At 41.1% G+C, this 27,637-nt stretch overlaps 1 protein-coding gene across 4 annotated transcripts; it reads right to left on the minus strand.

The window, feature by feature from the left end:
• On the minus strand, positions 1 to 27,473 carry LOC143841102 (zinc-regulated GTPase metalloprotein activator 1A-like). 4 transcript variants are annotated; one of them, XR_013232559.1, is made up of 16 exons: positions 27,238 to 27,473; positions 26,146 to 26,295; positions 24,936 to 25,022; positions 24,291 to 24,387; positions 23,862 to 23,953; positions 20,823 to 20,882; positions 20,545 to 20,582; positions 13,683 to 13,729; positions 12,966 to 13,052; positions 11,637 to 11,681; positions 9,671 to 9,727; positions 8,518 to 8,569; positions 7,454 to 7,522; positions 7,204 to 7,240; positions 1,939 to 2,068; positions 1 to 221 (listed from the first exon to the last, which is right to left on the minus strand). XR_013232559.1 is itself a non-coding variant. In XM_077344865.1 (16 exons), exons 2-16 carry the CDS (start codon positions 26,282 to 26,284, stop codon positions 148 to 150), a joined length of 1,140 nt encoding a protein of 379 aa, XP_077200980.1. In that variant the 5' UTR covers positions 26,285 to 26,295; positions 27,238 to 27,473; the 3' UTR covers positions 1 to 147. The 4 variants fall into 4 exon arrangements, 3 of the variants coding, with proteins under 3 accessions (XP_077200980.1, XP_077200982.1, XP_077200981.1); XM_077344865.1 differs by having other exon boundaries at positions 7,175 to 7,240; XM_077344867.1 differs by having other exon boundaries at positions 7,175 to 7,240; positions 27,257 to 27,462.
• Between the last annotated feature and the right edge of the window lie 164 nt (positions 27,474 to 27,637).

The following is a 27,637-nucleotide window of genomic DNA, read 5'->3' on the forward strand; positions in this document are numbered from 1 at the left end:
CAAATGTACTTATTTTATTTTAGCAAGTAAAAACAAATATGTTCAATGGCAGAGAATTCCAACTTGACAGCCACGAAAAAGGAACACAGTCCAGGATTTTTCCATTTTAAAATCATGTAGTGAAAATCCACTGTCCGGAAAGCAACATTAACCATTTTCTTCTCTCTTTGTCACAACAGCTATAAAGGCATCCTGAAGGATATCTTTATCCAAGTTCCTACCTGCAGAGAGGCCAACATAAAAAGCAAAAAATTCTTAATGCATATTAAAAGAGAAACTACTTCGATTCTTCTGGAAAAAGACAAATGCTTCATACAAGTGTCTAATCAGATGTCCCTCAAATTTAATGTGCAGGGGTGCAGGGCAAGCAGCTCAGCGGGAGGGCAAGACTGCCACTTATCCTCTCCCACCACAATGCAAGAAGCAAGGCTACTGCACAGAGTGACTCCCAGGGGTTACATTTCTTCACAACGAAGGCCCATGTAAGGTACTATGCATTAACAAATTGCTTGAGAGTGCTTGAAGGTTTTGGAAAGATATATCTGAAAGCCAAGTGACAAGCCACGATGTAGGGCTGCCTGAGTCACATTTACGGAAGGCCAGGGATATGATTTAAAGCAGTGATCCCCAACCCCCGGTCCGGGGACTGGGACCGGTCCGTGGATCAGTCAGTACCGGGCCGCGGCTCCTCCTTGTCCTCCTCCCTGGCTGCTGCCTCTGGGGTGCCCTGCAACTCTGCCGCCAGCTCACCTTTGGTGCTCTCCAGCGGCTGCCATGGCTGGGGCTCCCCCTCGGCGTGGCACTGTGCAGCTGCTGCTGGCAGCGCCCCCCTGTAGTCAGGGGGGAAGTCAGGGGCGCGGGCAGAAAAACAAGCGGAGCAGGGGCTCAGGCGGCAACATCCCTTGGCAAAAGACTACCTCCCCCCCCCCCCCCCGGGCCTCAGTAAAAATGTCAAGCGTTGACCGGTCCCTGGTGATAAAAAGGTTGGGGACGACTGATTTAAAGAACAGAAAGAGAGAGAGACACATTCATTCACCATAGCCATTCCATCCTGCTGGGCTCATTTCCAGGACAAAAGGCCAACTAACAGGTGACGTTAGGTGAGGGCTCAGTACCCCTTTTCTCCTTCAAACAGATAGTGTGCAAATGGGGATGCAATTAATTTAAAGTCATGACTACGACTATCACACCCAGCTTGGCCTCAGAGACCAAAACATGAACTGCCAGCTCTCATAATGGACACAATACCATCAACAAAGATGCAATATTTGGAACATTCTTATGATAAAAACTAATTATTTGATTGGAACTGATCCTGCATCAACCTTATTTTCAACCATTCATACAAGCAATTTGGGGGTGATCTTTGGTGCCTCCTTTCTATGGAGGTATCAGCTGCATTGGTTGCCAGTTGGCTTCTGGATCAGGTTCAAGGTTTTGGTTCTGACCTTTAAGGCTATCCCGCAGCTATCAGCATTCCACAAGGCCTGTAAGATGGAGCTCTTCTGCCAAGCATTTGGTTGAGGCCAGGCTATAAAGATTGGGTCCCTCCCTCTATAGACCACTAGGCCAGGCATCACCAGTAAATACCCTCTGGGGGAGTTTTTTGTAGATTATTTTTTGCCACCAATATTGGGCATATGCATTGTGTTTTATGTGGATTTTTATTTTCTTATTGTAAACCACCACGAGCTGGCCTGGCCGGGAGTGGCAGTCAACAATTTTTTAAAAAATGCATATAAACCCAGAACTGTTAAAAATAAAAATATGGACCCACAGATAAACCAAAGAAAAGTAAACAGCACTATAAATCATGCTAGAAATTGGATTGTCTCAGAAATGTTCTCAAAATTTATATTTTCTATGGCATGTGTCCCCCTCCATTAAATGATCAAGTGCTTGTAAAACAAGCAGAAGAAACATATATGGTTCCCATACCTATTAAAACTAATCTATTTGTTCGTTCATCCTCATCCTTCCATCTCACGGTGGTGTCTTCTAGATCATACAGCTCATGAATACCTTGGACTATCACTTGATGAGGTTTATCTTTGATAGAAACTAATCCCTAATGAGAAAGAATATAAATTAGTAGCTGTATAGCTGTATCATAAAATAATTTATAATATTTAATTTGGGACATGTCAAATTTGTTTTTTGTCTACATCACATAATTAGATTAGTTTTTATACCCTGCTTTTCAGTACCTGAAGGAGTATCAAAGCGGTTTACAATTGCTTTCCCTTCCTCTCCCCACAACAGATACCTGTGAGGTAGGTGGGGCTGAGAGAGCTCTGACAGTACTGCACTGTAAGACCAGCTTCTAACAGGACTGTGACTAGCAGAGGCATGTGTGATTTGATCCAGCTGAAAAGTCCAAATCCAGTTCAAATCACAATATGTTTAAGTGGTTGAATCAACCTTGCTTGAATCACCAAAATGCAAGTGTCCATTTAAACTTGAAAGAGAAAGGGGGGGAAAATCCCCTTTTTGTCTTTCCCGGGCTTGGGGGCAGGGCAATTTGAGATAGAGACATACAACTTGCAGCGTGCCTGCAGGAGCCTCTCCTCAAAGGAACCCCCAAGTCACAAAAAAATGTGATCAAGGTGATCCAATTATTTCTGGTCTGTTTTCTTCACAGGAAATGGAAGTTGGATGGGGGCACCCCTTTTTGGGTGTCCACAGAATTGGACCCCCCTGGTCCAATCTTTTTGCAACTTGGGGGGTTCTTTGGAGGAAAGGCTCCTGCAGCCACACTGCAAGTTTAGTGCCTCTACCTCACCCCTGAGCCTGGAAAAACAGAAAGGGTAAAAAAATCCCATAAGCTTAAAATGGCAATTAATTCAGCTGTATCCAAATACATTTGGGCAAATCAAAACTTCACTAGGTGATTCAAGTGAATCAAAAATTGTCCAGATATTCTTTTACTTGCATATGCATAGTGACTAGCCTAAAATAATGCAGCTGGCTGTATGTGGAGGAGTAGGAAATCAAATCCAGATTAGAGGTTGCCTACCCTTAAAACCCCCCTTCAAGGATCGCTGCCTTGTTGTGGCAAGGGGGCTTGCGTAGTTCAGTGAAGCTATGAGCTATGCCGTGCAGGGCCACCCAAGACGGACAGGTCATAGCTGAGAGCTCTGACAAAAGGTGATCCACTGGAGAAGGCAATGGCAAACCACTCCAGTATCTTTGCCATGAAAACTCTATGGACAGTTCCAATAGGCATAACGATATGACGCTGGAAGATGAGCCCCTCAGGTTGGAAGGTGTCCAATATGCTACTGGGGATGAGCAGACGGCTAGTACGAGTAGCGCCAGAATAAATGAAGCGGCTGGGCCAAAGCCGAAAGGACGCTCAGTTGTGGAAGTAACTGGTGGCGAAAAGACAGTCCGATGCTGTAAAGATTTTTATTCCATAGGAACCTGGAACGTCAGATCCATGAATCAAGGCAAGCTGGACGTGGTTAAACAAGAAATGAGAAGACTGAACATCGACATTTTAGGAATCAGTGAACTAAAATGGACAGGAATGGGTGAATTTAATTCAGATGACCATCAGGTATACTACTGTGGACAAGAATCTCGCAGAAGAAATGGAGTAGCATTCATAATCAATAAGAGAGTAGGAAAAGCAGTCTTGGGATACAATCCCCAAAATGACAGAATGATCTCAGTTCGAATCCAAGGCAAACCATTCAACATCACAGTGATCCAGGTCTACGCCCCAACCACTGCTGCTGAAGAGGATGAAGTTGATCAGTTCTATGAAGCCCTACAACACCTTCTAGAAGCAACGCCCAAAAATGATGTGCTTATCATCATGGGGGATTGGAATGCTAAAGTAGGAAGCCAAAAGATAACCGGGATAACAGGCAAGTTTGGCCTTGGAGTACAAAATGAAGCAGGGCACAGGCTGGTAGAATTTTGTCAAGAGAATACAATGGTCATAGCAAACACTCTTTTCCAGCAACCCAAGAGACGACTCTACACATGGACATCACCAGACGGTCAGCACAGAAATCAGATTGACTATGTGCTCTGCAGCCAAAGATGGAAAAGTTCTATCCAGTCAATAAAAACAAGACCAGGAGCTGATTGTGGTTCAGATCATGAGCTTCTTGTTGCAAAATTTAGGCTTAAATTGAAGAAAGTAGGGAAAAGTACTAGGCCACTCAGGTATGAACTAAATCATATCCCTGACGAATACACAGTGGAGGTGACAAATAGATTTAAGGAATTAGATCTGATAGACAGAGTGCCTGAAGAACTATGGACGGAGGTTCGCAACATTGTACAAGAGGTAGCAACTAAAACCATCCCAAAGAAAAAGAAATGCAAGAAATCAAAATGGCTGTCTGAGGAAGCTTTACAAATAGCTAAGGAGAGAAGGGAAGTGAAAGGCAAGGGAGAAAGAGAAAGATACACCCAATTGAATGCAGAATTCCAGAGAAAAGCTAGAAGAGATAAGAATGCCTTCTTAAATGAACAGTGCAAACAAATAGAAGAAAACAATAGAATGGGGAGGACCAGAGATCTTTTCAAGAAAATTGGAGATATGAAGAGAACGTTTCATGCAAAGATGGGTATGATAAGGGACCAAAATGGTAGGGACCTCACAGAAGCAGAAGAGATCAAACAAAGGTGGCAAAATTATACAGAAGAACTATACAAGAGCGAGCTTAACATCCCTGATGACCACAATGGGGTAGTTACTGACCTGGAGCCAGACATCCTGGAATGTGAAGTCAAATGGGCCTTAGGAAGTCTGAGCAACAATAAAGCTAGTGGTAGTGACAGCATTCCAGTTGAACTATTCAAAATCTTAAAGGACGATGCAGTAAAAGTGCTACACTCAATATGCCAGCAAATTTGGAAAACTCAACAATGGCCACAGGATTGGAAAAGGTCAGTTTACATTCCAATCCCAAAGAAGGGCAATGCCAAAGAATGTTCAAACTACCGCACCATCGCACTAATTTCTCATGCTAGCAAAGTTATGCTCAAAATCCTACAAGCTAGGCTCCAGCAATATGTGGACCGAGAACTTCCAGAAGTACAGGCAGGATTTCGAAGAGGCAGAGGAACTAGAGATCAAATTGCCAACATACGCTGGATCATGGAGAAAGCTAGGGAGTACCAGAAGAACGTCTACTTCTGCTTCATTGACTATGCTAAAGCTTTTGATTGTGTGGAGCACAACAAATTGTGGCAAGTTCTTAAAGAGATGGGAATACCAGAGCATCTTATTTGTCTCTTGAGAAATTTATATGCAGGTCAAGAAGCAACAGTGAGAACTGAACATGGAATCACTGACTGGTTCAAAATTGAGAAAGGAGTTCGGCAAGGCTGTATACTGTCGCCTTGCCTATTTAACTTGTATGCAGAGCACATCATGAGAAATGCGGGATTAGAGGAGTCACAAATTGGGATCAAGATTGCAGGGAGAAATATCAACAACCTCAGATATGCAGATGATACCACTCTAATGGCAGAAAGTGAAGAGGAACTAAAGAGCCTGTTGATGCGGGTGAAGGAGGAGAGTGCCAAAGTTGGCTTGAAACTCAACATCAAGAAAACGAAGATCATGGCATCCGGCCCTCTCAATTCCTGGCAAATAGAAGGGGAAGAAATGGAGATAGTGACAGATTTTATTTTCCTAGGCTCCAAGATCACTGCAGATGGGGACTGCAGCAAAGAAATTAAAAGACGCTTGCTCCTGGGGAGGAAAGCTATGGCAAATCTAGACAGCATCCTAAAAAGCAGAGACATCACCCTGCCAACAAAAGTGCGTTTAGTCAAGGCTATGGTCTTCCCAGTTGCAATGTATGGCTGCGAAAGTTGGACCATAAGGAAGGCCGAGCGTCAAAGAATTGAGGCTTTTGAACTCTGGTGCTGGAGAAGACTCTTGCGAGTCCCTTGGACTGCAAGGCGAACAAACCAGTCAGTCCTCGAGGAGATCAGCCCTGACTGCTCTTTAGAAGGCCAGATCCTGAAGATGAAACTCAAATATTTTGGCCACCTCATGAGAAGGAAGGACTCCCTGGAGAAGAGCCTAATGCTGGGAGAGATCGAGGGCAAAAGAAGAAGGGGACGACAGAGAATGAGGTGGATGGATGGAGTCACTGAAGCAGTAGGTGCAAACTTAAATGGACTCCGGGGAATGGTAGAGGACAGGAAGGCCTGGAGGATCATTGTCCATGGGGTCGCGATGGGTCGGACACGACTTCGCACATAACAACAACAACAACCCTTAAAACACTACATCCAGCTGGCTCTTTTTTGTTTACTTTAGCAATCATAATTTTGTTTATGGTAAAGGTAAAGGTATCCCCTGTGCAAGCACCGAGTCATGTCTGACCCTTGGGGTGACGCTCTCCAGCGTTTTCATGGCAGACTCAATACGGGGTGGTTTGCCAGTGCCTTCCCCAGTCATTACCGTTTACCCCCCAGCAGCAAGCTGGGTACTCATTTTACCGACCTCGGAAGGATGGAAGGCTGAGTCAACCTTGAGCCGGCTGCTGGGATTGAACTCCCAGCCTCATGGGCAGAGCTTTCAGACGGCTGCCTTACCACTCTGCGCCACAAGAGGCTCTTACCAGGGGATGTTGTTTATGGTATTTTAGTAAAATTAGGATTGTTAATTTTGTTTGTTTTAGCGATCCTAATATTCTTGAAGCATACTGTCCCACATTAACAGTAACAGGTTTAGCACAGATTTTAGAAGTGGGTAGAGACCAGTGTGTCTGTAAATCCTCCCCAGTTCAGCGCTACCTAAACATCCCCCGGTAATGAACAGCCCAATCTGAGATGTCAGAGCCACTGAGCATAACTCTTTCCTAGCGCTGAAGCATATGGGAGGAAATCCATGGTGTGGCTCCTTCTCCCATGCTAACTACTCCGGTTTTAAGAGGGCTACAATGGCTTGGAATGCAACTACATCCTGGAATCCTCTTAAGGAGACTGGGGGCTTGGAAGTATAAAAGGCATCTCAACTGTTGCCCCTGCAATGAGGATAAACTCGGAAGGGGCTCTACGTGGCACTTCACATGTCATTGCTTCAACTATTATCCAGATGAATGGTGGTCGATAGGCTTGTATTTGCCATGTATACAGCCACATTATGTCCAAGTAGAATGCCCCCCGAAACAAAGCTTGGTGAAACTGAGTACTGAACCTTGAGTCTTATGACTTCCATGGGGTTACCTCTCTTGTCTTTCAACGTCTTCTCCCACAGCAAGTTCTATGGACAGAACGGAAGATTTTTAAAAAGAAGGATGTACAAAGAATAAGATATTTTCCTGAACAAAAACGTCAAAGCTCTACTCATTAGTTCCCAGGGGGAAATTTCAATCCACCAAGAACCATGGGCATATAAGTTCCTTCTGTGCTCTCTCGCATTGCAGGGAAAATGATAAGTGAACTAGGCCTTAGATGCAAAGCATGAACCACTTACCTGAACAAACTCATTTAGGTCTTCTTCAGTTGTGCTTCCTTGTACTTCAAATGTGGATGTCACAATACTCTGAAACAGTTTCACATACGGCTATGATCAGATCTTTAACTGGAACAAATACATCTTACTTGAAAACCAAACATTTCAGTTGTGCTTCTTTTTGACATCCTGAATAACCCATGTTGTATTTGCAACAATCTGGACACCCCTTTACAGCCCCAGAATTGTATTACTTTAAACCATAAAGGGGCCAATATGATACAAAATATGCTATTTAGTACATGATCTGATACAGCAGCTCCATTGTGCTGTGGTTTTATGTGAACTTGAATCCTATTCTAGCACACTTCTGAGCAAACCCAGCTGCACTGATGCAACACTGATGTTACTAATGATGTTATTACAACTACAAAATCCACTAATTTTATTCATGATTTTTTTTAATGAAATACAACCTGCTGGCTATAGGAACTGCCATACCAGTTAAGTTTTAACAAGTGTCTATATAATTGTTTTAATAATAGCCATCTAACCAAGCATAAAAATTCTTGCAAATAACTTTCTCCAGATTTATTTCTACTTCTAAAGGAAGCAACTGATGCCTAAGGGCTAGTATGTAGGGATGATTAACAACTTCGTAATCCCGGCACAGACAGCATTTTACCAAGTTTTACTAACCTTATCTGCATCTGGAATCAACAGTAGACAATAAATATTATTGGAACTCCTTTATAAAAATCAACACAAAGGTTCTCCTAAATGATTTCCACAAATATAATCTAGCAACCTCCTTGCAAGCACAATTTGAGCTCATTTTAATCAATAAGAAAGGTCAATATGATGAACAATCGGTAAGGTTTTCCTCCAATAGTTACTTCATTTACTGATAAAATCCTTACAGTTGGGTGGAACGTAACAATCAAACATCTGAACTGCTGCCTTGCATACTATCAGTTGCTTGAAAGCAAGGTACAAGGCATTATGAAGAAGGCTGATCAATGTAAAATGGAATGAATGCAAGCCATAATTGATGTCTGACTCTTTTTTATGGAAATAAAGGTTACCTTATCTAGGTGTGGTTGAGGAGCCTCTTGAAGCTGCAGCTTCTGTTGCAAACTTAGAACAATAAACGTAGCATTACATTAAGCAGAAACGCTAAATTGTGTTGTAATTATATATTTATTCGCAAACCACAGAATTATAAGATTGTTCTTCGTGTTGCTGGTTTGTATGACATTGTGTACTCTTGATGGCAGATCTGTTGTGCAACATGCAGCTGTTGGTCAATTGATCATTTGTACTGTTTGTGCAATTAGTTCTAAAGAGCAGACATTATATTGCAGCCTGGGCTATAGGCAACCAAGATCATCTTGTTTAATCATGCTGGAGACTGGGGTGCGGGAGAAGTGTCAACAATTGAATGAAAGACACTTGCTGCATTTTTATACATTGTACAATTTTTTAAAATGCAGGGATGCAAAACAAAAGGCAGCATTCTTCAAACACAGGCAAAATGTTTGCCACACTGCATGAAAGAATTGTGGTAGGTAGAATATGACTCCATGTGGAATTTATATCACTCATCATGGAGAAGGAAAATGAATATGTGGCTGATTTTTAGGATACCTTTTCAAAAGGTTTTGTGCAGCATACAAAAAGTACCATTCATAGCCAAATCATGCATTTGCATGATAATAAAAAAATGCAAGAAGAAAAATGGATTGCAAATGCTATGGCTCTGCAAAGGTGTCCTTTCAAGTACGTTTCTGTTGCAGAAGATACATTCATCCAAACTGCATCTCCTTTGCAGAACTCAGCCCACAATTCCAAGATGCTGATTGGATGCAATTCTCTTTCCAGCCATCTTTTCAGCTTTTAAGATTATTACATTTTAGGTGATTATTTGTCACCTATTGGTTAGCAACTGCGACAAGACTGCTAGCGTAATATAGCCCCCCTGCTCCCTGGGTATGTACTATCCATGGAATCCTTTTGAGCTAACTAGTTGCTGGTCAGTTTTTCTCTCTTGCATTGCCATTTATCTAGATTTTCCTGTCCAATGAGTGGTTGAAAACAATGATAGGAACACAGCTAATTATGACAGTGGCTATAACTGGCCATGCAACAGACAGTGATGGAAAGCTAATTCTAAATTTGACAGCATCAGAACAGCTATATTATGTTAATTTTTACCTAGAATGTAAAACAGAATATTACCTTTTTCCTGATACACTATCAAAAGAATGCAGGTCCAACACCTCAGAAAGATCAACTCTACAAAAAAAGCAGAATAATGTTATTCTTTTAAATATGTACAATCAGTGTATCACAAAGATGCTTTCCCTATTTTGAGGAACTTAAAATCCATGTCAATTCAACAATTCTAAATACCAAAATCGGAACTGGATGTCGTTTGTACTTTTGTTAAATTTTGTTACATATTACACATTACTTCAACATTACAGTAGCCAAGTTAACTTGTGTCTAGATTATGATGAAAATGATTGGCTAAATATATGCACCTTTCTATTAAGCTGGACTCCAGTTTGAACAAACTGCCTCAATGCCTTGTGTAAAGAAAGGACACTAGGGTTTGCCAACTACAAAACCCTAGAACCAAACAGAAGACAAAATGATGTTCCGAGAAATGAGAAAGCATAGAGGTTCGGTACTAAATTTAAATCACTGATTTAAAGCTGATTTGAGACTCCTTTGAGTAGAGAAAAGCAGCATATAAGAACCAATCCTTAATGCTCAAAAATTGATTAAGAAAATTTCTGATTTGTGACCAGCTGAATTTGAATTGTCCGCTCTCTGGTACACCAGAAGCAAAAACCTTGATCCGGAAACAAGAGCTGGTCCAAAATGCAGCAGCCACGGTCCTCATAGCAACACTGTGGAGGTCCCACATTTGGCCTATCTTCTATCAACTGCAATGGCTACCAGTCAAATATACAAATATGATAAATATAAATAATAATAAATAAAGCACAATGTGAAGACAGAGCTAGAAAGGAACATCATTGCTTGGAAACAATATGGAACCCTTGAACACCAACAAGCAGGAATAAGTCCAGGTTCCTCATTCCTGTACCCTTCACAGGCATTACACTAGTTTCCTGTCTCAGCTCTACAAAGCTGAGATATCCCTAAACTCTTTCAAGTTACAACAATAGCAGCAAAGCTGGTACAATGCTGATGTTTTCTTGCTTGAAGAGATTCTTGCTGTACTTTGTCTTTTAAGACTAACTGTTGGAAACAATTCCTCAGTCATCTGTATACATATGAAAATTATACCTAAATTAAAAAAAAATTATTCAATAAGTTCCTCTAAATGTGAAGCTTTGCGGGACACCTGAAAGACACAGATGGCATATAAACACTTCAAATAAACATGTACAAACTACACTTCAATTGAGTCAGGGAATGTAAAAAAAAAATTACTGGGTAACAAGAAGCCAGCTTCTTCACCAGTCCTCTGCTGCCTTTTTTGAAGCTAGTGGTGTTTTCATGACGTCCATAATGGACAGCCATGCAGATCAGGATCCTGCTATCAAACAGAGTGAAATCTATTTACTTATTTTTGTCTGAATCAATAGATTCAACAGCATGCTTTTCAGAATGGTCAGCACAAAGACGTGGTACTTCAAGTGCAATCTTAAAAACACTTCCCTAGGAATAAGTCCCACTGAATCGGCCTGAATAGGATGGCTCAGAAGGAATAATTAATTCCCTAAGAAGTTCTGTTCCTAGTATTCCATTCCTTTGAGTAGAGCTTTTATATATCTCTTCTGGCTGTTCATTTCAGATGCCAGTCCCTAAATTTGCACATAAGACTTTATCTAAATTAATGTGAAGATTATTTACAAATGGAGCTGAAATCCAGTCAAAGGAATGGAGCACAGAATTTTAAAGCAGTAAGGCCACACATATCCAAATAAGTAGCACCATCACAGTTAAAGTCATTGCTGAAGAAGGACATATTGCAGACTCTACCGGTTTCCCACATCTCATATCCCCTATTTTTCAATCACTAGGAAAGAAAGATAGAAAGAGCCCAGAGCAAAACATAAAGAAGCCAGACAATGTGAATCATACAAAGCCTTCCTTGGTGAAATATAACAGTATTTCAGAAGACTATACAACAGTTGCAATAATTCATTTCACCTTATACTACCATTACCTTGATCTTTGAGTTTCTATAATTTTGACAAGTCCATTTATTGACCTAGAATCAGAGCAGGGAGAAATACTTTAAAAATTAAGCTGCTGGAAGATCATTTGTACTCAGTTACATGTATACATCTCCTACATACGACTGTCAAGCTAGAAGAGAGAAATCTAAATGATCTCCCTTTCCCTTTTGGATAGTTAGAAGGATCTCTGCTGTAAGAAGTGATAATGAGGTTAAGAAGTCTGTCCTGATTGGCAGCAGAGATTTGCCTCTGAGGATATCCTTGTGTCCAGTCCATCATTTCCTATAAGAATAAAGCTGGATATAGTCACACACCTGGAGAAGAAACGGCTGGCATTGTCTGGCTGATGTGGCCAGAATACCAACATATGGCTAGAGCAGGAGTAGTCAAACTGCAGCCCTCCAGATGTCCATGGACTACAATTCCCATGAGCCCCTGCCAGCAAATGCAGGGGCTCATGGGAATTGTAGTCCATGGACATCTGGAGGGCTGCAGTTTGACTACCCCTGGGCTAGAGAGTGTAGCAGCTCACACAAACCACTTAATCTTAGTATTGTAGCCTCTTTGCCACATTTCTTCAGCAACCTTACCCAGAACTGCAACCAAGCCGCCAACCCACCGTTCTCACCAGGCAGCAATATTTGCCTCCTTGCCCTAATTCTGGAGACAAGAGACTGACCACTGGACCCAGGAAAGCCAGGTCCAAGAGCTGCCTCTTCTCTCAGGAGAGAATGAAACTGTTATGCCAGCCACTGCGGGGGGGAAACCTCAGGTGCCTCTAAATTTATGGTTCACTGGCTGAACCCAGGGATGTTACAAGATTCGCATCTTTGCTTCAGGTTGCTTGGATTAGCTAATTGTATCCACACCACAGGCCTTCGGGTAACTCCAGAAACTAAGCTGAGATTTATAGGTAGGAAGAAGCCGCTACAATTGTAGACACTGTTGTGGCTCATGGTACATTGTGGAGCCAAGCTTTGCACTACAGCTCAATCCTTAAAAAGTTACACTTTTCTAAACACATTGAAAGGGCTCCAAAGGGTGTAACTGCTTAGGACTACGCTGTCAATTTGCTTCTCTGTCTCTATTGTATTTTGAAATCAAACTGTGCACCCTTCATTTGAAAGGTCTCATAACTAAACCGACAGCTGATAATGTCTCCATCTTGATATAGTTAATTCTTTATTTTGAGCCTTAACACACACTGTTACAGTAAACATGCAATCTGCAACTTGTGCAGCTACCAGCTGTAGGAAGGAAACAGTAAATATTCAAAACACAAAATCTGCCAGCCACTATAATTTATTTATGCTTACCTGACCACTGTTCTCAGTTCTGCCAGTGCTTCTTGTGGAACCAAATCTGTCTTATTGATGATGATAAGATCCGCTAATGCAATCTGTCTACACAAAGAATGGATAAATGAAAAGAACTCAATTGTTTTGATTTTTTGCCCCTTTCTGACAGAAATTCTGTTCAAATGTTAAGAAGGAATGCTATTTCTCTTCTCCCCAATACTACTAATAGAGAAAAAAATTAGCAGAGTTCAAATATCGATCATTTACACAATTATCTTACAAATCAAGAATCTTGAAGAACAAATACTTTACAGAACAGCTAATTGCCATGAAAAAGAATAACTTTGCCATGGACCCAGAGTAAAACTATGCACTCAAGTAGGAAATGTATAAATTCAATGGCAAAAAAATGCCTACAACACAATTCTGTGTTCTGAAATTATTCCAAAGGAGGCAATTTAAAGAGATAATTATTATCTGACTTTCCAATGAGATCCCCCCCCCCCCAATGTTAGGTTATATAACATAAACCAGTCCGGACACTAATCCAATGAACCACCACAGTGGGAAAAGGTTACAACCATGAAACTAAAGTGGCTAGAAAACACAATACTGGTTTATGAACTTAAATTCAAATTGGCAAAGTGTTTTTAGGGCAGGGTTTTCCTAATATGCTCAGTGTTGTCATCATTTGCAATACATTAACATGGAGAAAACCATATTTTGTTCTGATACCTTGCAGCTTCATTAGTAAGTCCACTGGGTTTTTCTTCTTTTAGATGCTGGGGGAAAAAAACAGTTAAAAAGAGGGATATCAGTTAATTTTGTTTTCTTATTTATTATATTTCTATACCGCCCTCCTGTAAGGCTCAGGGTGGTTTACATAAAACATAGGGGAGTACATTATAACCATAATAATAATCATAACAATAAGAACCAGTATTGATCAACATAACTAGCAATGCAATAGAACTTTTCAAACAGAACCCATTGGGGGGGGGTCAGTTGGGTTCGGGATGTGGAGGATGTTTGTGATGTCCAGAGGGGGCCAGCTGAATGGTGTCAGGTCTGTCAGCCTCAGTCAAATGCCTGGCAGAGGAGCTCCCTTTTACAGGCCCTTCAGAATTGTGGGAATTCAGGAAAGGCACTGTTCTCTTCAGGGAGCTTGTTCAACCACATGGGGACCAGGCCTGAGAAGACTCTGGCCCTGGTTGAGGCCTGCTGTGCTTCTTTGGGGCTTTGTAGATTTAAATTATATAAGTAATGCAAATACTGAAGGTGCTTTATACAGCAAACCAGGTATCATTTACCTGTTCTAAATATTCTAACTTTAAAATCCATAAACAGAAATGAACAATTATAATTCCATGAATAAATTTAAAAGTAAAAATTGAACTGCAACAATATATTACCACCAAAATGAGCTTACATAAAACAAAGCTGCTTCAACATGTGTAAATAAGCTTACAAGACAAAATGCCAAGTGAGAGCCCCCATAATTTGGGGCTCTAGCTATCCAGTCTCCATTATATTTTTAAACACTCACTGAAAATTGGAAAATATATAACTTAACCGGAGAATGTAATGTTTATGGATAATTTATGTAAGGAAAAGGTTTGTGTCTGTGTCCATGGAAAAATCTAAAGACCTTCAATTATTTAACTATTTCACAGTTCAGTAACTTAATTATCAATGGTCCCTAATAGCAACAGTAACTTAGAATTCTGCATCAACCCTATACAGCAGAGATCTTGCTCAGCCCTGGTTTTCTGTCTGGCAGCCAATTGCTGTTATCTTTAACACTATTTTGCTCCCTTATATATTTGGGAAACAGCCTCCTGGGAGGAGACTGTCCAGGGCCCTTTCCGTCCAGGTCCACCTTGATTGGACCTCCCTGCTTGCCTGCTAGAAGCCTTGTGGCTGCAGCATCCATTGTTGCCCACGAGGAGAGAGGCAGCAACAGGGCTTTGCTGCCTGGAAGGTATGGGCCAAAGGGAGCCGAAGCCACCCTCTCACACCCTTCTGCCTGCTGCCCCTTTCAAAGCCCATTTTTAAAATGGGCTTTGATACTAGTTGCATAATAAAGTTCAACCCAGCAACATAATGCAATTTCTATCTCAGAATTTTAAAAAGGAGCTTTGGTACAAAAGACCTGCAAGTTGTTATTGGTTCTGAAGGAACTTATTTTAGGGCCATGGTGGTCTAAATATCAAGTGGGCTTCCTTCCTCTCCATGTCCCCCACTTTTTTATGGGGGCGTAAAGGTAAAGGTATTCCCTGTGCAAGCACCGAGTCATGTCTGACCCTTGGGGTGACGCCCTCTAGCGTTTTCATGGCAGACTCAATACGGGGTGGTTTGCCAGTGCCTTCCCCAGTCATTACCGTTTACCCCCCAGCAAGCTGGGTACTCATTTTACCGACCTCGGAAGGATGGAAGGCTGAGTCAACCTTGAGCCGGCTGCTGGGATTGAACTCCCAGCCCCATGGGCAAAGCTTTCAGGCAGCTGCCTTACCACTCTGCGCCACAAGAGGCTCATGGGGGCATATTTATTGGTAAAAGAAGAAGGGGATGACAGAGAATGAGGTGGCTGGATGGAGTCACTGAAGCAGTCGGTGCGAGGTTAAATGGATTCCAGGTAATGGTAGAGGACATGAAGGCCTGCAGGATCATTGTCCATGGGGTCGCGATGGGTCGGACACGACTTTGCACCTAACAACAACATTTATTGGTGGGCAGGATTGGTAGAGATGGTGGGAATGTATTGGATTTCAGCATGTTTTAATGTGCTTATTGTACTTCTAACACTGTTGATGTTTTATTACTGTAAACCACCCTGAGCCTGCTTGTGAGGAGGAGAGGTATAAGAGCAAATTATAAATTTTAAAAAATTCTCTCTTCAGGTAGGGCATAAGATTTATCAATTGCATTGTTTCAGTACTGGGCTTAGGTACACATTTTTAAGGTGGGCATAGATTCTTCAGTACACCGGTGAAATGCAAAGCAGCAAACCTCTTTTGACTAATACTCTTAAAGCTTCTACCAGTATAGAGCGGGGGGGGGGGTCATTTTTATTGTCTATTTATTTTTGTGACTTTGGCAGTCAAATCTTTTTTCTGATTCTAAATGGTTTGAAGAGCTTGTGTAATAACAGGAGGACTTGAACGAGACCTTTCTTTTGACCTTTTCTCTGTAATCCAGCATTCACTGATTTTGTTGCATGAGATTCTGTCAGGCTTTGTAGATTTGCAAAGAACGGTGTCGGTGGCCTCAGTTTAGATCCTCAGACTTGTGACCTGTCACTGCAAGTTGTCCAATCGTTTGCCTTTTGATTAAAACATGAATATTTCAGATTGCTGGGTGACAATCCCATTAGAGTGATAGTCCATGATATCAATTACCACTTCAGTTTCAATTTGGCTTGCTAGCCACAGGGTACATTCTCTCAGCTTTCCCTGGACTAGGTAGGATCCCTGAAGCATGACACCCCTAAATTGCTGCCTATTATCCCAGTGTCACTGCTTGTATTGCCTCTAGAATTCGTTAACTCACAGGCCAAGGAGGAGGTCAAGCTTTGAAACCCAAGGAACTGGACAAGTTCACAATTTCTCCATACAAAGCAAAAGTTATTTATCTGTCATACGATTGAGAACACTTAAAAGCTTCTATTGTACTGACAGCATGTCAAGCTTTGTAAACGTTTATTGATTTAATAATACAAGAAGTAGCCTTGAATTCCCAAAATATTGAATATTACGTATTTATTACTTCAAAAAGGTTCTGGTGGGTTTGGTGGTAATCTCTTCGTTGACTGCAAAAATTATATACCAATATCAATAACTACATGCTAATATACCCAAAACTCCATTCTACAGGTTTATAGTAGCTTCTTTTCACATAGTGAAAAAATTAAGATGGGGAATGTTCATCAAAATCAACCTCTTTGAAGTGAACTAAAGAAGTGCAGTGGGGAAATCTAGGGTACAAATTTAGATTGTATGCTGTAACTAGTTAGACATAGAAAACCAACTAGAGGCCTCTTGGCCACCTCTGAAGGAAACCTAGTCCCCTGGCCATTGTGCCTATACAAACAATATAAAGACAGGGTCCACCCTCCAAGAGATTATCAACCACCCCCTCTTAACGGGAGAGCTCCTAGAGGGACTGAAGGAGGCTATGCTATGCCTGCTTCCGGGGAAAGAAAAACATTTGTGGATCCACTGGAGCCCATCAACTATCGACCTGCTTCACACTTAGTGTTACTGAGGAAAATGGTGGAAACTGTTATGGCAGACCAATTATCAGCATTCCTGGATGAAGCTTCAGTTCTAGACCCATCCCAGTCAGGCTTCTGGTTGCTCTGACAGATGACCTCTGTTACCAGATAGACAATGGCAGGTCAGCATTTGACATAGTCAACCATGAGCTCCTAGCTTGCTGACACTAGGATATGGGGGACAGCCCTCCAATGGCTCATCTCCTTCTTCCGGGGTCACGGACAGAGGGTAGAAATTGGAGGGAGACAATCAAGCCATTACCAGCTCTCTCATGTGGAGTCCCACAGGGAGTGGTGCTCTGTCCAATCTTGTTTGACATCTTTATGTGCCCTCTTGCCTAACTGGTATGGAGGTTCAGGCTGGGATACCATCAGTACGTAGATGGAACCCAGCTCTCCTTCCTGATGGATGGCCACCCCGATTCACCCCCAGAATCTTTACCCAGAGGTCTGGAAGCAGTGACAGGGTGGCTCAAACAAAATCATTTGAAGTTCAATCCTTCAAAGACAGAGGTCCTGTGGCTGGGTAGAAAAGGTCCATGCAAGGAAGCACAACTGCCCATCCTGGACAGGGTACAACTGTCAGTAGCTCTCGGCCAGGATCCTGGGCATGATCTTGGATGCCTCCCTCTATATGGAGGCACAGTCTGCAAGAGTAGCGTAGCTGGCATTCTACCACCTGCGCCCGACTTGACCCCGGAACACCAAGCTACAGTGATCCATGTGATGGTCACTTCTAGACTGGATTTCTGCAACTCATTCTACTTTAATTTTGATCTAGAAACTGCAACTGGTCCAGAATGCTGTGGCCAGGATCCTCACAGGAACATTGTGGAGATCCCACATATGGTCCACCCTTCAACAACTGCACTGGCTATCAGTGAAATCCTGGATCAGGCTTAAGGTCTTGGAAATCACCTTTAAGGCCACACATGGTCTGGGCCCAGTGTACCTGAGGGATCGCCTTACTGTCCATTTCCCCCAGAATTCTCTGCCACTTCCAACTGGCTGGTGATCCCCGACCTCAAAGAAGTACGTCTGACCTCAACCAGGGCCAGAGCTTTCTCTATCCTGCCTCCCAACTGGTAGAATGAGCTCCCACAAGAGATTAGGGCCCTGCTCAGTTCCATCTACTGGGGCCCCCAGAACTCCGCCTCTTCTTGAATTATCTTGGGGTTATATTCAATATGTTAATGTTCTATGTGAGCTATGTTATATCAGTTATGAATTATTATGCAACTGCTGTTACTATTGTTCATTTGATATTACTCTGAATTATAATGTACTTACCTTCTTTTTTCCTGTGTTATATTTAATCTGCCCTGAGCCGCAAAACAAACTTTTAAACTCTGATTGTATGATTAATAGTGCAACCCCAATCCAGGTTAACCCTTCTAAATTACTGAATGCATGTGACCAATTCAAAGTATGCTGTGCACGGCTGGGATAGGGGCGGCATTATGGTGACAGTGCAGGAGTTTAGTCTTGATTGATGTATGATGTATGATTGTTAAAACCACACCATTAAATGTGGCACGCCCTATGATGAAATTAATTCAATGGCAACAGGCCAGGCTGGATTTTGGAGATTTTAGGAGTGTGGGGTGGGTGGGGGGGGTCATTCGGGCATGACATTGGGGCCACTGTGGATAGGCAGGTAGTTTTGAGTTCCTGCATTGCGCAGGGGGTTGGACTAGATGACCCTGGAGTTACCTGCCCACTCCATGATTCTATGAACCCATTATCATCTCATGTGAACACTTGGCATCATGAACAATTGGCTGCCTACGAAATGATAGACTATTAGCTAAAATATATACCAAAGCATGTTACCACTGATTAAAAGTTCTACTATTTAGCATCTGGAACAATAGTCAAGAAACTAAAATAAACAGCAGTTGGGATTTGCATCCTAACCACTTGACTGGTACAAGTCAATGAGGACAAGTAGAATTAAACATTTGCACTTACTGCTGTGAATACCAGTCCTAAAGGAAAGGGCCTTCCTTTAATTTGCTCAGAGCTTTGCTAGGTAATTGTTTATTCTCTCTATATAAAAGCCAATTCCTAGCATCTCATCTCATTATCCCAATTTTCAGCCACATTTGAAGTGATCATGAAACAAAAGAACATAAAATGCAAACAGGAAAGAGCATGGCCCCCAAAGACTGGACACCAGAAAATAAGTTAGCCTTACTTCAAAGGTGCATCATATTTTATTTCTCCCATATGTGAAAAATGTATTTTTTCTTTGGAAAATTACAAGCACTGCACTTGGGACCACACTGTGATGAGAAAAGCCGACTGTGGGTGGCGTGTCACTTTAAGAGTCCCACACACATCTACAAATTCTTTACCTGCAGGGACTCTTGCAACATACCACCTCTTCCTGCACACATTCTCTGTGGGTTATAATGATGGCCATTTCATTAGGTAGAGAATAAACTCAACATTCAAATTAAAATAACAATATGTATTACTGGATGAGGTGATATGTAGAACACATGAAGCTACCTTATATTGAATCACACTCTTGGTCCATCAATGTCAGTATTGTCTATTCAGCCCAAGAGATGCTTTCCAGGGTCTCAGAAAGAGGTCTTTCACATCACCTACTCCTTGATCCTCAACTGGGGACTGAACCTGGGACCTTCTGTATGTCAAGAAGATGCTCTGCCATTGAGCCATAGTAATGGCTCTAACCCAAGAATTAAGAATAAAATCTGTCTTTAAAAATTCCCGCATGATTTGAAAAAGAGATCAAACCAGAAATTAGAAGTTGAAAGTTCCATGATCGAAGAGAGCAGTAAACTTCGGGACATAGTAGATATGGAAGGGTATGTCACAAGAGAATTAAGTGTTACACCTAACAAAGCATGCCAGAATACTAGCAGTACTATCTTAAGAACATTTCCCTGGGATTGTCCCATTGAATCCCTACTCTCCCCTGTTCTCTAAATTAGCGGTTGCCAACCTTTCTCAGGTCAGGGACCGCCTCCGGGGTGATGGGAGAGCCGACAGCCTGGATGCTGCAAAAACGCGAATGCGCAGTTGCCGCGCATGCACGTTTTCACCACCAGGGGGTGGCAACTGCGTGTATGCGTGTTTGCATCACCGGCGTGCCGGCGGCTGCGCCTGCCTCTTCCCTTACTTCTCGCTGTGGGCGGGGGGAGGCAGGCACGGCTGCCGGAGGCCCGGTACCGTGGCCTTTGCGGCCCGGTACTGGGCCACGGACCGGGGGTTGATGACCCCTGCTCTAAATGATGGTTAATAATATACAGTACTTTTCTATGTTGTTTAATGTCAATAGGAATATTACTTTACCTGTAGTCCATATTTTGCATCAACAACAGATATAATACCTGGAAAAAATATGTAGATAATGTTTTGTCTGATGTATAATTAAAAACACAGGTGATACTTGTTTTGTCCTATTCCGGGGCTGGAAAAGCAATTATCACTCTTTAATAAATATCACTTGACATATTTACCCATGTTCATTACTATAATTTGAATTCAGCGGCATGCATTATCTGTAACTTTACTGAACTTGTGGTAGACACATATATACACATCTAAACAATATGGAATTTTTTTCTTACCATCAAGATAAATGTCACTTCCTAATTCAGCATCAACCCAGAACATGGAGGCAACAGCACCTAGCAAATAAAATACAGGACATTTATAAGTCAAATTGGAAAATGATTAATTACAATGTTGTAATTTTCCATTTCTGTAGGAGTGAAATTCTTGGGTTGAATCCCAAGGACCTCATTAAAGTTTTACAGGGAATTAAATCCAACCATTAGTATGAGGAAAATATTCATTTGCTAATATTTTTGTTGCAACAGATATCTTGAATGATCATAATTTCAATATTTACAACATCTTTCAGAATCAGAATCACACCCAGCTGGAAAAGGCCACAAAGGGTCATTAAGTCAAGTCCCCCTCTTCTCAGGGAGATACACTCCTGACAGGTGCTCATCCAATCTCCTCCTAAACATTTCCAATGAGGAAGACTTCACTACCCTCTGGAGGCAGCACATGAACAGGCTTCACCATCAGAAAAGTGGATTGCCCTTTCCTGTAATTTTAATCAATTGCTCCCAGTTCTTTTCTCTAAAGATTCAATAAACAAGTTAGCTCCCTCTTCAACATACCTACCTTTTACGTAGTTAAACACAGCTATCATATCACCCCTTTCCCTCCTCCAACCTACACATACCCAACTCTCTCAACCTCTCCTCATAAAGCATGAATTCCAACCCCTCAAAAGAACAATAATGAAAAACAAGACTATGACCGTTTATGCACTGGGAACTTCACTGTCCCAGCTCTCGTGCAGGAGCACAAATCAGGGGTGGATGAGGTGCACTGGGCCAAATGCTCCCCTGTGTGGGTACAGGCAGAGGTGGGGCAACCTGCCACAACTAAAACTCCAGCCTACAGCCTGGCATGAAACCTTCAGTGCGTAAATGGTCTATGAGACAATCACATTATTTAATTTGCTTTCTGGCAGTAATCTTTACTTTCAATTAGTGCAGAAAAAATTATTATTGTTTATCACTGAAAAGTAATGAAAAAGCTAAGCTTCTGTAGGTTATATTTTGAAAAATAAGAAATCAAAATTAGTTTTGACATGAGTTGATTTCATATGCACAAACACCGCAACAAGGAGGATGTGAGAAACTGGCAGCTTTAAAGTATTTTATTTTTCAAAGGCTCACCAATCTCATTGATGTCTGGGCTGTCCAAAAGAATGACGCCCAGAGGCAAAAACAATGATAGCTGCAGCCATTCCAATGTCTGAAGCTGTCTACCTGAACTGACAAGATGTGGTCTCCCAAGCATTGCTGGGTGTCAGGACAGAAATACCTGCCAGCTGTTTATAGTGATTACTCATGCAAGATATAGAAAGGGTCACAAAATCTAATGGTTTTAAGGCATTTACCGATTCCTCCCCCCAAAAACACCTTAATAGTTCTCCAAGGTAACTGAAATAGGATTGGTGTCTAGCAGCGCTGAATCAATGTCCTTTCTTTTAAAGAAAATTACTTTACCATGACAATTATTTAGCTTTGAACTGGAGAGTGTCAGTCTCCTTAACTGGAAACAACTGAATTGCCAAAGGGAATTCTCCTCACCTCTTACACAACAGAAATTTAATTCAAAGGATCTAGGAAATGCTTTAAAGACAGCTTTTGTTCTTTGAGTGTTTGTGTTTGGTCTTATTTAAGCATACTTATTGATGTACGAAAAATAAACCATCATATTTTTGGCAATTTAACTGTGTTGTGATAGGCAGATGGCAATCAAGAAGAAATTAAAATTTCTAAAAATCTTGACACTCCCACTCCAAAAACCGGAAAAAATGAAATATATGCAACACTTCCTCATTTTACTGATTTTCAAAACATTATATGCACTGTTGTAGCTTAGCTAACATATTAAATAGGACTATACATTTATGAAACTGAGAAGTATAAATGCCAACCAGTGCACGAAGAGACACTATTTTAAGTCCATTGAAATCAATGTGGTAGTTGTTTTTTTCACCAACAAAATGTTGTTTTTTCCACCACTAGAATGAGGTAATTGTTTTTTCCACCAACAAAATTATGAATATATACAATATTAAAGAGAGCTGCAAACTACTGCATCTTATCTTCCTGTAGCACATATCACTTTAGGTTTTCCCATTTGACAGCACAGGAAAGAATAAATGAAAATAGAAAACATAATTTTGGGTAGTAAACAGTCTCATGCAGTCACAATAAGATCAGCAGCATATCTGGACATTAAGACCTTTTATAACACTGGAAGCAAAAAAGTCTTCAATAGTATTATACACATTATAGCACAGTAATTGTGGGAAGAGTAGTTGCATCTATTCAATATATCCTGGAATTATTCCCTAACTACACTATGGATTATTCTACAAGAAGATCATCATGTTACATGTTTTCTGGGACTAATACTTCATATTTAAAAATCATCACAAAAGAACTATTTCATAGGAGTTTTCCAGTGCCCAGATTACCAGGAAAGTGGGAGAAAAATATTATCTACAGAGTAGCCATGAAGTTTGAAATGAAAGATGATGAATATAAGGTACCCCATCAGAAGTAAATTCCATTATATGCTATAGACAAAGTCTCCAACATGTATCAGTTTAACCAAGGAGGAAGTATTTTCTCTTTTGTATACTTTGTTATATAATTACCTTTGATATATATCATTGTTAGGTAACCCTTTCCCCCCTTTCTGCATTTCTTTTATGCTATTCCTTTTTCCCTCACAATTAAAAACCCCATACTTATTTTAAAAAGAAAATGGAAAGGAAAAATCTCCTCTTCCCTTGAAAGTTTCCTGGGCCTTCACATCTCTGTAGTCACATTTCCAAGAAACAGAATTCCATTTGAAACACTTTAGGTAACAATATACCACACAACACAGTCCTACTTCAATGGCAACCAGCAGGAGACCAGGAGGGAACGCACAGAGGGGAAGCCGTGAACAAAAGCATGATGTCAATTTTGGGAAAACCCAGAAATGATGCCACCCCTTCTCTAGGAATCGCTAGAAACTGTATGGAGTTCCCAGGTTCTCATCTGAGTACCCTTAATTATACCTACCTGGATCCGCCAACCCAGTTGTCTCTAGCAGAATATAGTCAAACTTTCCTTTCTTATGCATTAGGTTCTCAATAGCTTTCACGCCATTGTCCCTGTACAAAAGAGAATTATGCTTTAAGAATACAAAAATGGACTGGATCCTGCACAAGAATTGTAAATCTTTCCCAAGAGTCATTTCTGACAGCGGGACAATTCATTCCTGAAGTTGCAGAACCTTCACAGAGCAACAGCCATGTGAGCTGTGTCATTATCATTTGCATCATTTGCACCACCTCCACCACTACAGCAAAAGACACAGTCAAAGAAAATGTTTTCTTTTTCTAATTTTTTTGTGAAATACTTATTGGCCCCTTCCTGGATGATCAGGCAAAACTGAAACCATGAATTGACATACAAAGGCCAGTTTTGCATTTTTTTAAAATTACTTACTTTACAGAGCAGCAGAGGCAACCATTTCTGAGCTCCAGCCATTCTTCATAGAGTTCTCCATCTTGACTTACAGCCAAAGATTTTTCCAATGCACTTCCTGAAAACAAGAATATAACAGTAAAATTCAGTCTTACATTAGGAATTTCATATCAAAAATGGGTGTGCGTGTGTTGAGATTAGACTGTTTATTCTCCAGAGCCATGAGGAAGTCCAAAGACCTCATCAACTGTCATGAGTCAGCGACATTCTTCAGACTCTGAGGAGCTGGAGGGCAACCAAGGGGCACAGGCAGAGGCTCAACCGGGGCAGCTGGCTGTAGAGCCAGAAGTACCAGCAGAAGCCTCTCCAAGTCTTTTGTTGTAAGCTGCCATGAGCTGGCAGGTCTGGGAGTAGTGGCATACAAATGTAATTATAAATAAAGGTCACTAGAACAAAATCTGAGTCCAGTGGTTCCTTTGACCAATCAAGTTTAACTCTGGGTACAAGCTTTCATGTGCATTAAATTATATATATATGTGTGTGTGTGTGTGTGTGTGTGTGTGTGTGTGTGTGTGTGCGCGTGCGCGCGTGCATGTAAATGTATATACACACATATGTGTATACATATATAAATATACATATATATTCAGGTTTTGTTTTACATACCTTCACCAAACTCATTAAGGATAACAGCTATTCTCTTGTTATGTTGTTCTGTCAAAATATAGTTAAGAAGTGTAGTTTTTCCAGCTCCTGAAAAAAAAATTATTTGCTAAAGAACAAATAATGAAAAGAAGAGATAAAAATCATACTTTCAAACGGTATTTTTAGCATTTTTTTAGCATATTGAACCATTCACATTTATTGTATTTTACATAACAGTTAAAGTTTTTGGACACAACACATTTACCAGTGATTAAGAAATTGTTTATCAAGTATTTGTGTCTTTTGTGTTATTTGATTATCATTGCTTTTTATTGTTATTATTATTATTATGTATAATGAACTACACAAACTACTCATGTGATTGTATTTTGACTTTAAACTTCTGTGAGTTTAAAACACCAGAAGGCAGTAAAACACTAGAAGGGAGGGACCCTTATAGTACAATCCTGGGCAGAGTTACTCCATTTTAAAAATATTGACATTAGTAGGTTTAGACTGGAGTAAATCTGTATAGAATTGAACTGAGTTAAAAAAACTGAAGATTTTGAATTCTCAGAAGGGTACCGTCACCTTGTAGTGCAAAACTTCAAGGCAGAATCAGCACTTTCCTGTCACAGTATTATTGAGATTCCTCCTTTAATGCAGCACTTTAGGCCTATCTGTTCCACATAACATATTTCTGAAAAGGCCTTGGAGAACAAGCCAATACAATCTTGATTCCACATCATATAACATTTGAACAGTCACATAGAGCTTATGAAGACTCTCCCACTGCTTTCCCTCCTCCAGAGGTAGCCATATCATTATAACTGACATGGATTTTGTGCTCTCATAATATCCCACCCATCAATAGGACCCAGAGATCAAGCCCTGGAGGAAATAACAGATTTCCATGAAACACTCAGTGGACAGCATATTTTATCAAAGAGCTACAGCTGGGAAGAGTACCCAGGTTTTGTAATTGTTTCTGACAGCAATACCACAGTAAAGGACTTAAGCATTTGTAAAAGGCATTTACTTTAGCTTAACATAACAGTTTTATTTTACATAAACTCTGACTTAGTTCATCCTGTATATTTTGCCTGCAAGAAAGATACCATATCAATTCTTGATATACACATATTCTAAACAAAACAAAGCAACACTGCATATATCAATGGAGTGGGGTTACTTTGATTGGTAAAGCAACCATTTATGACCACAATATTACCTAAATATCCAGTGATAATAGTAACAGGAATCTTAGCAGCTTCATTGGGTTGAATATCTCTCCTAGGTCTGTCAATTTCCTGCTCCTTTATGGGAATCAAGTCTGGACAATCTTCTTCATCCATAAACGTGTCCTCCATTTTTGAGCCACCTGCCAACCCAAAGCAAATAGCTTAAAATATGCTTGGAAAAACACAGAAATATTATCAACAGGGTATAAATGGGAAAGACTGCAAATAGAAGACTCTGAAAACATAGCTCAAACATACATGTCTGGCATGTCCTGGATAGGACACTGCATTCAGGAGGAGACTTAGATTTCAGGGGCAATCTCCAGTGCCTGGGATCACAAGGGGTAGGATTGACATCTACAAATATTCCCTTTTCCTTCTTACCTTATTACTGAATAGCTGCCCTTCACTTCTGTGCTAGGTAGTAAAATACAGCACATCGCAATGAGGACAACACTTTCCCCTCCATCCGGGATCCCACTTACATTCCACCACTAGTGACAGCTAGCTAGTCATTTATCATAGTGTGGAGTCAGAGCCACAATGAACAAAATATGATGAGATGAAAAAGTAAAAATATGGTTATAATTAAGGCTGCCATCTTTTCTGGTTACACCAGTTTGTTCACCACCATTAGCAATAGCACCAGAGGCACACACTCAGCAGAAGCGGCTTTGCACAAAACTGAAATACAGCAACTGAAAAGGCAGAAATTTCGATGGAGGAAAACCAGGCACGCAAGTAGGCAAAATATTAGCTTTCAGTTTCTTAATCCAAATTAAACAAAGATGTGTCAGAAACCACCGAGTAGGGGGACTATAGGAAATGAGATGTTTCCTCCTGCGTGAACAGATGACCCAAAGGGAAAGTAAAAAGGATTCTGAAGTTCTTAACTGACTTCAAGGCACCATCCTATGCATATTTGATTATTACTCTGGAATAAGCCAGCACAGAGTAGAGCTGCGAGTGGAGAACGCCTGCATTAAGGACTTAAGAGGGCTCAGGTGATGTGGGAAGGAAATTCTCAGCACTCAACAATTAATCGCAGCTATTTTCCATTCTACCCACCAAGAAACACCTACTTGCTTAGCAGCAACGAACCTCACTTCCTCTTCTTCTGGCTCCTTGTACCACGACCTTCCCAAGCGCATGCGCGCCTCAGCTTTTGAAGTAGAAAGGGACCAACCCAACCCCGGCTGACGTCACTGGATGGCGGTACTTCCGAAGAAGCTTTTTGCGTTGATTTTTAAAGGCCGCAGTTAGGAAACCAATTCTGTAACACGCAGGCGCCGGCTCTCAATTTCTGCCCTCGGCTGACTTACGAAGTAGAAGTGCGCCTGCGCACGATTTATTTCCGCTCCTTCTGCAAGTCCGTGATTGACAATAACTCAGAACTAACAAAGAGGGACGAGTGGGGAAAAATGCGCGGTGAAGCCATAACTCCGTCACCCGAGGAAGCACATAGATTTCAGAGATCATTAA

Source organism: Paroedura picta, chromosome 7 (genome assembly GCF_049243985.1).
Source record: "Paroedura picta isolate Pp20150507F chromosome 7, Ppicta_v3.0, whole genome shotgun sequence".
Lineage (NCBI taxonomy): Eukaryota > Metazoa > Chordata > Lepidosauria > Squamata > Gekkonidae > Paroedura > Paroedura picta.

Bases quoted from the DNA above. Each gene is read 5' to 3' on its own strand.
- LOC143841102 (XM_077344865.1), bottom strand. From the start codon at position 26,284: ATGGAGGACACGTTTATGGATGAAGAAGATTGTCCAGACTTGATTCCC. The intron at 13,730-20,544 runs GTAAAGTAATAT...TTTTTCCCCCAG, and splicing joins ATGCAAAATATGGACTACAG to CATCTAAAAGAAGAAAAACC. The intron at 2,069-7,174 runs GTTCAGTACTCA...CTTTCTCATTAG, and splicing joins TGGAAGTCATAAGACTCAAG to GGATTAGTTTCTATCAAAGA.